The sequence below is a fragment of the Pogonomyrmex barbatus genome, unplaced genomic scaffold (genome assembly GCF_055798465.1).
Source record: "Pogonomyrmex barbatus isolate J1 unplaced genomic scaffold, ASM5579846v1 scaffold8, whole genome shotgun sequence".
Classification (NCBI taxonomy): domain Eukaryota; kingdom Metazoa; phylum Arthropoda; class Insecta; order Hymenoptera; family Formicidae; genus Pogonomyrmex; species Pogonomyrmex barbatus.
This window is the reverse complement of record NW_028297182.1, coordinates 6,590,783-6,605,489: the sequence shown is the minus strand read 5'-3', so window position 1 is coordinate 6,605,489 and position 14,707 is coordinate 6,590,783. Positions and strand designations below refer to the sequence as shown.

Sequence of the window (14,707 nt, the reverse complement as noted above, 5' to 3'; positions counted from 1 at the left end):
ATAAATTTTCTCTAAATATCCCAATTTTAATAAACGAATATTATTTTTTATTCAATAATTTACAGATGTTTTATTTATTATAAATTGTATATATAATACACGCTTTGTTCTTTTTTTCTCCTTTTTTTTCTTTTCTTTCTTTTATTCGCTTCTAATGGTGAACATGAGCATTTGCTCGCATCTTCTTCATTTTCGCTGTGATTTCTCTATTGGCACATTTTTTTTTTACCTAACTCTTCGAAAGCTACCATGCTTAGATTAAGAGTCACAAGTCGCGCGATTAATCTCGCGGCCGCTGTGCGTCGTAACTGTCTTTCCTAGAATAACATCCACGAGAATCGTAACTTTCTCGACAAAGTCTGATCCGGGATGTGTGGCACACGTCCGATAAAATATACAGCCGCAGTAAAAATATACCGAAGATCGCAGCAATATTCCGCGCTTAGGCTGCGAAGAAAGAGCGAGTCCCGATGAGCGCGCAAAATCGCAGAAAAAATATACAGTTTCACGGTTACGAAATATTTTCTCTCTCTCAGCTCGACGTCTATTGCTTTGCGAGAACGTTGCCTAGCACACAATTTCAAACTATAACTTAAATTATTAGAAAGACAAAGGTTACTGAAATTGCGTAACGGTAATTGATGAAAAAACTTTACTTTTTTTTTACTTTTCATCATTTTGTTTATTTAATATTTACAATCTTGTATCTTAAGTTTTTTACTTAACGATCGTTCGTTATATTAATTTTCAACGAAGTCGTCAATTATATCAGTTTTTCCGTGGCACGCTCGCGCGTAAGATCGTAAGATCGAATCATAAGAATCGCGTATATCATCGGTGCATCGATATTCCCGACATCCATTTAAATCGGCCTCGCGGTGCCGCAGGTGTTTCCACCGCGATACACTTCACGTAAATGCAAGCGACCGAGCCTGCTGGTCCCCTCCCTTCCCCCTTTTCTGCCACCACCCGGTTCCCACCACACGTGCACCTATACTGTCGTGCTGCTATACGCCAGCCCGTAGGCTCGCTCGTTCGCTCGCGCTTTTGCGCAAGCTACTGCCTTTTTTTTTTTGCGCACAGAGCCGCACACGCGCGCGCTCTTCGGCCGCGCACGCTTGCGCAAATGAGCACATCGTGCAACGACGCGTAATGCAGAACGAGAAAGAAAGAGAGAGAGAGAGAGAGAGAGAGAGAGAAAGAGATGGCAACGTGCAAGAGAGTACTGAGGCAGCAGAGAGGAGGGCACATAAACATGAGCACGTGTCCGTGAATGGCATGTGGCAGAAGAGGAAAAAGGTGAAGGGCTGAAGAGAGAGAAGAGAGAGAGAGAGAGAGAGAGAGAGAGAGAGAGAGAGAGAGAGAGAGAGAGAAGCTACTACTGAGAGTTGTGGTTCCCAGCGATGCACGGAGGAGAATATTCCTCCTCTCGCGCTCGAAAGAGGTGCAATAAAGAATGCAACTAACGTTTTGCACGTGAGACGGTAACGTTAGATAGCGTAGCGTCTTATCTTGCATTTTTGTATGCCATTTAAATTTGGCGTATGTGTAATACGTATGGCAATAAAGATATAGAATGTGCAATTAGAGTTTTAATTAACAGCGATTAGCTTATGGACCTTCCCACTATAAATATTGATTTAAGATAGCAGTCGTGGGGAGAAAGATATCAATTATCGATAAGAATAATTACTGTGGCCTTTGGGAACTAAAAGAATACGCCTCGCAAGCGGAAAGTGCAAATCGACGAGAGAAGAACAATCGCGTCAGAAGAACAACCGGCTTTCAATCTCATCATTATCGCATCATTAAATATCCAGGGATATTTATTATAACACATGCAACACATAACGTCAATTGATAATAGTTGGAAGTTGCCGTAGATAAAAAAAAAAGACATAGCGATGTTGCGTTTTTTTTTTACGTGGCGCTCGCATGTCACATCACGTGTTACATCACACGCAGACCATAATCGTCGCACACACAATTGCATCGTGGCGTATTACATATCATTATTCATAAGTTTGATAAAACTTTTAATTTGCATAAATTACAGACGAATTATATACGTCAAATTCGAAATCACGCGGATCGTGCGTGGAAGTTACCGCTTGAGCTCAAGCGTGTCATGACACCGCCGTTGAAATACCACCGTGTGAACTTTGCATTATCATTATAATGAACGATTATATTACGCGCATCGAAGATCTTCGGTCGTAAAATCCAAGCGGGCTCCCGGATGGTTGAACCGGGCTAATCAAGCTGCTCTGCTTAATTTCTCCGGAGTTGGCGCACCAGGCCGCCTCGTAAATCAAATCTTGACATTTTGTCTACTCACTCGCAAAGTCTGGCCGGCCAATAACGGAGCGCATACCTGACGAATGGATAAATTAGTCGCCGCCGTGTATCAACGACGGAGATGATCGTTTTGAAAAAAAAAAAAAAAAAAAAAAAAAAAATATCAATACTTTTATTCGTTTTACAGTATCGTGATATTTATGTCTTGATAAATATCATAAAAAAAATTGGATTTTCATATCTTAATCATATCTTAAATTCAGAAATAAAGAAATAAAAATTATACAATTTTTGAAACTATTTGTTATATTCAAGAATAAAAAAAAAACAACATGTATGTATCTCAACATTTTCGTTGAAATTAAAAATTATATGATAAAAATATATATCGATTTATCGAGCTGTTGACAACTGTCGAAGAGTACTGATCCAGTATTCGAATAATTTCGTCGATGCTAATCGGCCTAGCGAACGCCTCTTTGGATTCCTGCAGTGCTTACGGCCTAATTTAGCGTACTACAGTGCAACGAGCCTAGAACTTCCCTTTGGAGCGCCGCTCGTTACGAGTTTATTCGCCGCTGCCGAGATTCGATCGGAACGCTTAGTCGGCGAATTAGCGATGCGCTCAAAAAAAAATGTATTCGAAGCAGCTGGAGCCCGGCGCTCACGTCATGACGGAATCCTAATTAAAGTCCAGAGCAAAACGAGAACGATCGCCGGGAGGCGATCGTGGCGGAGAGGAGAAGCAGTAATAACGGCACTGAGTGAAAGTGGTAATGACTATTAATAGTTGAATAGTACGTGCGAAGAGCACGACGGCGAACTCTGTGGACATATGTTGGCTACTTCCTACCCGCGAAATTTTGCAAATACGAAACAGAATTTCGTCCTTCCGTAGAGAGTAAAACGATGGTAGATTTATTACAAGAGTTCGATCGAACAATTAATGAAAAAGAAGATATAAATATAAGAAAGCGTAAAAATACGAAGATACGAAATATTTAATCGATAGAATTATCAGTAATATAAGTTTTCTCTCAGTTTGAGAAACAGATGGAAAATGTATTCAATATATATAAAATATATATATATATATATACAAAATATAATTATCATGTATCAACACTTTCTAATTCAATACTTTCTTTACAATTTTACAAAAAAATTTTAAATTTTATATCATTTTGAAATAATTGAACATGACAAAATTAACAGACACTAGATTTATTTTTAATAATTTATAACTGTTTTGAATTTAATTATATTCAGAACAAGTTTGTTAAATGATGAAATATATAAAAAATATAAAATGAAATATAAAAAATATTAAAAAAAATAGATCTATGAAATGTTTTTAAGAAAAATGAAAGAGATTCATGTTGATAAAAAGATATCCAGAGGGTGTGCTTGGCGATGAGTCATAATTTCTATTTAAATGTAATTACGCTCGTACATATGTGAATAGAAGTGGTGGGGCTGTATGTGCGAACGAGATGTGCACCGTCAGACCGGCGCATTTCCTTCCTAAATAAATATCCCTTGAAATAACGTACAGCCTCAATAACATTCTCTTTCTCTCTCGTCTTTGATAAATGTTGCCCAACATTGTCGCCGCTAAATACATCAATGACAAGCGGCACGATTGTCGTCGCATTAGTGCACGCACAGCTGGTGAATAGATCAGGTAAACTCGGCCTCTGCCTATATGAGTGAGAGTGAGAGTGACAGTGAGAGTGAGTGAGAGAGAGAGAGAGAGAGAGAGAGAGAGAGAGAGAGACGAATATTTATTAATCACCTCCCATAATAGAGCTGTACCACACTTAAGACTCACTCGTGAATTTGATATACTTTCATGCACGCGCCGGCGTACACCGAGAAAATTTTCCACGCCGATGTTTTACGACTCTCTGTCTGTCTGCTTGCCATACGCGAAGAATCGTGCAAAACATTTCCTGGATCATAATGTTAAATTACTTGCCGATTGCGCATTATTGTATCGTCCTAGTCGAGTAGTCAATAGTCAAAGTGTCAAATCTCGTTCTTATTTGATATATAATCTATTAATAATTCGTTCTGTTTTTTTTTTATTTTTTTTTTTTTATTATGATACAAGCTACTTGAAGGTACAAATATTAACTAAAGCGAATCTTTTTCTTCACGGAATATTATTTTCTTATCATATGTAAATTTGATTTCTGTTCATATTGATTTCTGTTAGTTTTCATTATGTATCTGACTGATTAATCTATACGTTTTGCATCCACATCTTTCGTAGAACTAAAAGTAATCTCTAACTGTCAAATTAGTGCCTGCATTATGACAGTAATCTCGATAACTGTGGGATTCTCCCACAACTTTCTGCGCTACTACCTATAAATTTAGTAAAATCAGTAAAATCGTTTGAACTTCCATAAAAACAATCTAATCTTCTTCTGTATTATTTTCCTCTATTTCCAAAGAAGGCTAAGTCTTTCAGAGACTATTACAAATCTATAATTATAAGAATGAGACACACAAATTTATCTTTTCGTGTTTCCAACGATATAATAACCTGAATATATTACATATATAAAGAAATATCAAGAAGACATTTAATAAGAAATATTAGCAACTTTTATTTTACGATGTTTCGATGTTCATTACATTTTTATGATCAATCTATAAAATTCCTAGCATATATGTATTCAAATATTTGTTAATAGACGAGAAAGAGAGAGAAAGAGAGATAGTACAAAAAACCCAGTATTTTGAACGGTTAAACATTTTGAATCGGAGTTCTCGTATCGGATTTGTTCGAACGATATCGCTGTTCGAATATTTACAGTCTCAATTCCCGCTCGTATTTCACGTCGCGAATTTACATGTGTAATCGCACGGGACGTTAGCAGTCTAATTACATCGCCGGCATCTGCGATTTGGATTAGACCGCCGAGTCTGCACGTAAACCATCTACTACGTAGTACGAGAGAGAGAGAGAGAGAGAGAGAGAGAGAGAGAGAGAGAGAGAGAGAGCACTTCCCTCGCGCGTCTTTCGCAAGCAAGCGTCGCGCGAGCGTTGTTTGTTCGCGCCTCGCTCGTGCAAACAATCCGCATGATTGCAACGGATCTCGTGTCGGCGCGTCATTATGCACAGAGGTTCCCTCGAATTCCATCGGTTAAACGTGCAAATTTATCGGGTGATAATATTCCCCGAAGCTGCTCGTGTCGAGCGAAGCTTTTCCTGTCGTTCTGACATCACGATTAAGAAATAAATGTCAGATAAAGAATAGCTGTTATCCAGGAAGAACATTTATATGCAGAGGAGATACCGCAATAAAATCTGTCAGTGATCTTTTTTTTTTTTTTTTAAATAACGTGATAATAATATCCAATATTTCGTGCTATTGCACTGAGAAAAAATGGTAACTGATGGTAACGAAAAAAGAGAATTGTTCACAAGTAGCCGATTTTTCATTAGACAATTTTATTAAAATAGCAAAATATAGTATTTTTTTATTAAATAAGCAAAATTTGAATAAACTTTTTGATTTGATAACACAACTTTATTTGATTATTCGCATTTTGTAAATAATAACATAAAATTGCAATTACAAAATAAATTTTCTTTTTATAATTTCTACAAAATAATCTATTATGGTAGAAAATATTTTTGTTAGAGTACAGAACGATAATATACTGCACTATTACAAAACAGATTTATATCATTAAATCGATCAGTCAATGATTTAATAAATTCAAGGAATTAATATTGGTCGTAATCAACGGTTTAATTGGTAATATACCAAGAAATGGTTAATGTCAGTAACAAAATTTTTGTTATTCATACTAAAACTAAATACTAAACTTTTCTCTCGGTGTACAGATGGGAAGATGGGCATTGACGAATTAGCATACCGTATTAATTCCATTAATTAATTGTCATAGATATGTACTATCGTACATATCTACGTACTCGTAAATAATGGAAGGAAAACATAGGCATAGTATTGCATAGCGATTCAAATATCCCAGCTGATCTAAACGACTTTCGAAATAAACGCCTCGAATAACTAAAACTGAGCGTGATTAATATACTTATCTTCGCACTTGACGCAATCTATTCGCTCGTGCGGTGCAGCGCGTTCGGGAATATTCCCAGAGTTCGAGTCACTCGATCGAAAGAATCGGCTCATAAATTTCTCAACTCTCGGTCCCGTCGGTTGACTGTTACATATCGTTTTTCTTTTTCTATTTTTGTTTTCCCCCTTTTTTTTTCACGATCGTGCCTATCGATATGCCGCATGCGCGCCTCCTCGATACGTGTGTACATGTATTAATAGATTTGTCGAGTCACCTCACCCGGCATAGAGACATTTCGTCGTGGGTTTAACGATACTCACGTTGCATACGAAAGATACTGCTGTCGTGTAGATATTGCTTTCGTAATCGATCGAGAACAGATACCCCGACGAATACCCTCGACCACGTTAAACGCTAACGCGAATTCCCCTCGACGTTAGAATTTTCATCGATTTTCATCGAGCGTCGCAACGCTCGTTAGCGACCTCATCCGATTTGGAGATTGTGCATTTAATGCGTTGAATAATGCATAATGCATTTAACGCTGCCGATTAACGGGAATAATTCAAATCACGCGTTCCGTTATCTTCCTCTCAATCTCGTGTCGCCTCGTGAAATGTTCCCTCCGATTGTCCGAGTTTGATAGCACCACGTAATTCCAAGGTTGCGACACGATTAAACAATTTGCAGTTTTGCATAAAAACATGAATGGGGATAATCGACAAAAGGTTAAACAGATGCACATAATCAGCGTTGAGTTATGCCGCCGCGGAAATCTATGCGTCCAAGTGAGGAAATCGCGGAAGTGCGTTAGGCTACACGGCACAACAACAACACTTAATGATATCTTTAAACTCTACTGCGAAAAGTGGGTACATTATACTTCTCAACAATTAATTAACTTTTTTCTCTTAAAATTATTTCAAAGAACTGAATATATATAAATCAAACGCTCGCATTTCGCCTAACAAGATTACTCACTTACTTTATTTTGTAAGTTTAATCCTATTTACATATAGTGTTATTATTCAGCGCGAAAATTCAAAATGGCGCTATCTTCATCGAAAGCGTTTACTATACAAACATTGGCTCGCGTTTCGGAAATACAAATCTATTTATAATTTGCAACTATGTTTTGCAACTCTGTTGCACGATCGAAGAATACGAGCGCGCGTGGAGGCACATGGCTAACGTGATCGTTTTGTTTGTTTCTTTCAGCAAATTGTCGCGACAGAAAAATCCCAGAAAAGCCCGGTTACATCTAAGCATGGAGTTGACACGATTATCTTTGACATCGCTGACTTTGGCTTTGGCCCTGGCCTTCCTTTCGGCGGCACGCCATTGCGACACGGAAAGTATAATAGGTGAGTATTACGAGCGCACAGAAAGCACGTGCCACGCACGCAACGATTGCGAGCGTGTTATTTTGATAGCTGACTAAATGATCGGGCTCAAAAGGGTGCCAAACTCGATCGATGCCGTTCGGCTAACCAGATTAGTATAGGCGGCGACAGGTGCCATCGCATTATACTCCGAGAGTGCTCAATGTACAATGTACTCGTAGTAGTAGTTCAAATAATACTACTGGCAAGTGCAGTACTTTTTACTAAAGTTCGCTCACTTAATCCTGAAATATTACACCAGATAAAAAACTATTCGATCAAGAATACTATAGTTTTTTTTTACTCATATCTTCATTTTCATGTAAGTTTCATATCGAAGGATTTTCTAAAATTTAATCTGCATCTATCATGTTATAAATTGAACAAAAGTGTACTTTTTCATGTTTTAATAAAATACAATTGCATGTTTTTTTTTGTCCTGATAATAATATTAGTATGATTTTTATTTTTGTATTTTAGAATTAATGCTATCAAGATTAAGATAACTTTTCGGTAGGGTAAAGGAGAGCAATCGCATCGCTATAAATTATCATTAATAATTCGTTATAAATCTGCTATGAAAATCTACCCTGTTTCAATAAAGGCTAAAAATAAGATTACTATTATTCTGTATTCTGTTTATTCATCTCACTTCTAGCGTCAGAAAGAAATAACAATTATATATGCCACACATGTACGCTGTACATTTTATCTAAATTTTACAAACTAAATTTGATATTATTACAATCATAATGAATCTTCAATTTGTAACATCTTTAGCATCAATAGAAAATTCCCCTTTTTTTTTCTCGACATCAAATTTACGTTAGTTTTATTAGTTTTAAAAAGAGATTGTTACAGTATTCATACAATTCTTTCGGTAACGCTTAAAATGTTCTCGCAATTTTTAATACGCGAACGAGAAATAGAGAAATCGGCGATGAAAGGCAGCAGCAACATCGCGTGTCAGGGGTTTTGACGGCTCATTTTTATCGCGCTTTCGTTTCGTAATAGTTGTGTCAAGTGATACTTCCGTGAAACACGAACGCGTGGACCCAGCAAGAGCAGAGCGCGGATATTGCCGCCGAAGCGATCGAATTCCCGATTCCAGCTGCTTTGCTATCTCGCGGTACACTCGCGCGCGTGCGAGTCCGTCACGCTCCATTTACGCCTTTTAAATGCTCTATTCTTAGCCTATCTCCATTATCTGCACGTTCTATTTGCTTCGGAATCGAGTCGAATCTCGCGTCGATTCGCGCGAGTCATCTCGCGAATGCGAGCAGGTCGCGCCGTCTCCGCCTCGTTCTCTCACGCTTTGTTCGTCAATTCGCGGAAACGCGAATTGCCGACAAATCGGCCGAGAGAATTCGCGTGTAAATTTCTTTCTTCTTTTTTAAAGGACGTTTCCATGTGGACGTTTCCGTTTTTGTGACTATTTTCTCAAGGATCTTACACGTTCACTTTAACAACTATCTTAACTTCGCGGAAGCCGTTCCGTCTGAAGAGCAAATATTCGTAATATATGCAACATGGAATTATTTTCTAAAGATATTTCGAAATTATAAAATAATTTTTTAAGCATTTCCAAACAATATGAAATTTATTACCATGGTAATTATTAAAATAATAATTTATTATATACAAACTTTCTTGTTTTCTTAATATTATAGATTTCTCTTGAAAGAATCAATTTCTCGTATGTTAGTAAATAAATTTAATTAATATTATAACTAATAAAAAATTTTAATTGTTACATGCATATTATTTTTAAGTGACTATTTTATATATATATATATATATATATATATACTCTAAAAAAAATTTCTTCTTCTGTCCCTCTTATATTTCTTGAAATAAATTAAAAAAAAAATTATAAGCATAAAAAAAGCAGGAGATGATTTCTTTTAATATGAAGAAGAGACTAAACTAGAAAATAAAATGATAGACCGTGTCGAATTAATTCATTTCTTCACTTATTCTATAAATTCATACATTTGCAATGAAATGATTTGAATACAGATTCGCGATGAAAAGAAGAATCTGCAATCAAGAATTAAGAAGATTTAACCTTGTACGAAGATGACGGAAAACCTCTTTATATAATTCATTTAAGCATGCAACCGAAAATATATATCCTCGAATAATTTTTGCAAATTATCCAATTAATTCAACTTTATACTTTTCACGGCGTGATTTATTTTCGCAACTTACGATCGATAATTGTGCGCGTATTTTATGGAGGATATCGGTCAACGACAACGGCGGAGCGGACTTCAGTCTGGCAGGACTCAATTTACGACGGTACCCGGGTACTTGCGCGCGTGCGTAATTTTCGTCGGAAATTGCATCGGGCGTATCCGCGCGACTGCAACAAGTGCGTAAATCTCGCCCTACCATCCCTATCTTTCGCATCCCTTTTCTCTATGTACCGCAACGTGACTAACGTGCATCTCGAAAATTGTCCGCCTTCGTTGAAGGGGAGGCCGATTCTCTCCTCGTGAGAAGTAATGGAAGGGCGATGTACTTTTCAAGAAATTGCATTCCCGCTGCTGTCTTCGGGGGCTAATCAGCGATCGACCGGCGCTGCTTTGCAGAAATTGCGAGAGCGAAGTACGGCTCCATTAACCCGGTTCCGACGCATTGAAGTCGCGATGTATCTTGAATTCATCTTAGCGATGTATTAATATCATCTATTAGATTCCCATAGCGCAACTTCCTTTTGTCCTATAATTAAGCCTAAATTTAGCAGTATACGAAGTGTTTGTTTGAAGTCGAGATAAATTGAGATCAATCAGTCAGGAGATGAGTGGGGAAAACAAGAAAGGAAGTTGATGTGGGTCTAAAAATCCTTTGTTTTCGAGTTATCGCCATTTTTATGTTGAAATTTTAAATTATTTGCTTTCAATATATGCATATATGCTTTAAAATTTTTTTGTCAAAATTGAAAGAAAAGACTTTATAACATAATTAAGTTTTACAACATAATTAAAATCAAATGAAAGTTGCGGGTTACTTGAGCATTACTCAGAATGCATAATTATGAAGTCCTGCTCTTTGCCAAGAGATACTAAGCTGAGATGCTATATCTTCAATCGGCTAAAGTAAAAAAATGGGAAACAAAGCAATTAATTAGCAAAAAAATAACACTATAAAAATACATATTTATTTTTTAATTTCTGACTTTTTCTCTTTACGGCTGTGCTAACTTTAATTTTAGCATAGCCATTGACTTTAGCAAATCGACTGGAGCAAAAAAAATTGAAAATAGAATAATTAATTTAGAAAAAAATAACAATTTATATATATATATATACATTTTTTCATTTATTACATATTATTGTAAATCTCTTCTATTTCATAAAATACAGTATGTTATAATAAAATTAAAAGTAATGAAGGATCTGGATTTGCTACTATACAATACATTGTCGATAATTTTCATAATTTTCTTTTCTTACATTCCATATTTTAATTTGATTTGATTTTTAAGCTGATTTTCCAAGTATTGAGTTAGGTTTAAACATACGAGCTTTTTTTCAATCTAAAAACAAATGCTAAACAACAAGTTGACGCATCGTATTCTTTACTGCTCGAATTTCTTGCTGCCATACTTAGCAATGAAGTTAATCATTAAGAAAAAAACATGACATTGTTGATATGCAAATAAAACTACGTCATGATTAGGGATAACTTCAATAATAGACGTATTTTGGACACGATTTTTCTTCAATAAAGATTTTCTTATATTTTCAATTATTTATATCAAGATTATACAAGGAATAAAAACAACTTTTTAATTAATTTTAGATTGATAAAAATTAAAAGTCATATTACTCAAGATTTAATTTTCAAGACATTTAATTGAAGTCTCAGCAAATTACGATCATCAAGCTGAGTCGTATTAGCTGAGAAAAAAAATCAATTCCATTTTGTCTGTAATAAAAAAATCTCTTAAACTCATAATTAATGTCATGAATATGCAGAATTAAATTTAATTGCATATATCGTGAAATTCAATATCAATTTTAATTTAACGCTTAGATTGCCATGTCGTACATGTACTAATGATGTCTGCATCTTCTTAGAAGATGTGGCACTTGCATATTAATGATAATTCTCCATTGAATTTTCATTGTTCATATATATAAATCATATAAATTAAATGAAAAATAAGATTCTTTTGTATATATAAACTATGACCTCAAAGATGCAGATATGACTTTGTCGTAGTATAGATAAAATATTAATTTTCTAGAACATGTAAATTTTCATCATCGATGTATATTGAGCACGTGTCAAATCGACATCTGATAAATGAATAGTGCAAGTTTTTACATGCCATTTTTTACGCGCTCTCTTCAGACTGCTCTCCGAGTTTTTAACCGTGCAGACAGCTTGAGGAGCGCAAGAGAAAAAGAGGGAAGCACAAGAGAAGATAGGAAAAAAAGAAAAAAAATATATGCAAAAAATGAGAGAAGAAAACTAAACTAAAGATTAAGGAGAAGACGCGATACGAAATTATTTCGAATTTAAGGGGCGTGCATAAATATTTCGCGATTTGTTGCGCTACTTTTCCATAATCAGTCACGGGCGACAATCGGAAAAATGAAAGAAAAGAAAAAAACATATGGATAAGTGAAAAAGAAAAAAAAAGAAAGACCTTTGAGGGAAACGATCGCGAACACCAACCAAGTTTCTCGCACACGCATTCCTGCGCACTTTGAAGTAATGTGTCACAGTTTTTCTCAAATAATTAACAAAAACAATAGGAAAATGATAATTGTGTTGTTGTTTATATTAATAACATTAACATAAATATGTTAGTAAAACAAAACAAACACAAGAATCGATTGCCACTTACTTTTAGAACATGATTTTCGCGAATTCTTACTTAATAATCACAAAACTAACATTTTCACTTTGACAATCGATAATTTAATCAACATTTTCCAGAAATTTTCAGAAGTTACAAAAGTTACATTATTAAAATTACATCGTTATTTAATTAAAATGAAAATAATCAATTTTACTTATTTCTGCCTGTTTCTTTGCACATAATAATTTTTTATGTTAGTATCATACAAAATTTATTTCCTGATTTCAATAAGGAAGTACAAGTATTAAATTCTCCTCCCAAATTTATTTCTTATATCAATAATTAAAATTAAATATTTATCTTTTTCCTCCTAGATATTTTGCAGAAATATTTCCATTAATTTTAAAATAATATTATAATATTGTACATTAAATTTTGTGATAATAATTTATTCTTTTGAATTATTTTATTTATAAAAATATTTCATATTATAAATGGAAATATTGATAATATTTTCAGAATTGAACAGGATAGGACTTAGACAAATAAGTTTTAGAATCGAATAATATTTAGTTACACACATATGCGATAAAAAACACTTTAAACATTTTTGACAGAGAGTGGCAGTTATCAAAAAATTTGCAATCGTTTGTCTGAAAAATCCTCAATGAAACGAATAAATTGATTCTCTCTCGCGAGATTTTTCGCAAGGAGATATAAATGAGTCGAAGGGATAGACGAGGCAAGAACTGCACGACGCGTTAAATCTCTGAGAGCAGTGACAGAGTACACAAAGCGCTTTCTCGAGGGGAAAAACGCCAAACTTATCGTCTTTGCTGGGAGGACGAATAAGAGTGAAAAATAAAAAGAAAAAGTGAGAAAGGCGATATATTATTCTGCTCCAGAAACGTGATATTTCATCTAGACAAATAATCAAAAAAGTACAGAAGTAGATAAAGCCACCGGTAGTAATAAAAAAAAAAAAATCAATTACATGCTCTCTCGTATACGCTCGAAAATAAAAAATGAAAATGAAAATTCGAAAATAAAGAACAAGCGTTACTTGATTATAAAATTTAACGAATCAACGAATTACACACTTTGAGAATATAAATAAAAGCAAAGAAAAAATGAGAGAGAGAGAGAGAGAGAGAGAGAGAGAGAGAGGAGGAAAGAGAAATGCGGGAAAAAAATGGAGTTTTATAGAAAAGTTGCTTAAAGTGTGCAGGAATACGTGCGTGAGAGAACCCGGGAGGGATGTTGGTGGTGGTGACTTCGTCGACCTCGCAGCGGAGCGCGACATGATTTTCGCTGGGAAAAGGACAGAGTTAAACGACTGGGATGCGTCCTAAGGTACGTTCATGTCATCGCGCCTCATATTTTATAAAGCCGTGATACGGCGAAGAAACAGAACAAGAAAGACAAAAGAAAAACAAAAAACTCATTAAAACTTATTAAAAGAAATTTATCAATTGTTTTAAATAATAAAAAAAAAAATACTTGCAAAATATATTCCTCAGGTAATTTCATATTTACAGAAGATTATTCTCAGAAAAAAGTCACCGAATAAAACGCTATCGTGCTATCAATTGGCTTAACTCGTATGCGGAAACTTAATTCCAATTCTAATCACGATTTAATTACAGAGAAAGCGGCATTTCGCGAATTTCAGTCTTATCGATTTAGATCGTATCGATTCAACGTCCGGTAAGATTATTATAGAAAAGACCATTGGTACCGACCTTGGTCCTCTTCGGGGGAAGCACGACCGCTATCCGAAACGTAATAGCAAATCGTCGGGGCGCTCGGCTCTCGACGTACGACGTGTATGAAAGAACGAGGAAGCTTCTAGCATACGAAGGTCGATCGATTGGAATGCTGCATTGTGATTATAGCGTCTCTATCGCGCTCACCGGGATATTGTGCCGTGATATAAAACCGATATCGCGCGCGAGCGTGCGCAACACGCTCTGCCTGTTCGTTCGTTTCACGATTGTTGCTGTTCGATTACAGGAAGCCGGGAGACCTGTGACACCGAGGGGGAAGACATCACCGACATCGATAAGATCTTGAACACGAGCTGCTTCCGCTGCATTTGCAAGGTAAACCGCACGCATCCGAACACCGCTAATCGACGTTCAGGCGCCGCGGG

At 35.7% G+C, this 14,707-nt stretch overlaps 1 protein-coding gene and 1 long non-coding RNA gene across 6 annotated transcripts in view; both read left to right on the top strand.

The window, feature by feature from the left end:
• cv-2 (crosveinless 2-secreting protein) overlaps positions 1–14,707 on the top strand; it is a 39,531-nt gene that overhangs the window by 13,903 nt on the left and 10,921 nt on the right. For all 5 annotated transcript variants that reach the window (XM_089083878.1, XM_025218045.2, XM_089083875.1 and 2 more), the window contains 2 exons: positions 7,576–7,721; positions 14,569–14,657. In XM_089083878.1, coding sequence (XP_088940004.1) covers positions 7,625–7,721; positions 14,569–14,657 — 186 coding nt within the window. In that variant the 5' untranslated portion in view covers positions 7,576–7,624. The remainder of the gene's footprint in view (positions 1–7,575; positions 7,722–14,568; positions 14,658–14,707) is intronic.
• On the top strand, positions 7,945–8,362 carry LOC105426215 (uncharacterized). Its single transcript, XR_016141101.1, has 2 exons — positions 7,945–8,061; positions 8,220–8,362. It is a non-coding gene; the product is annotated as an uncharacterized LOC105426215 (long non-coding RNA).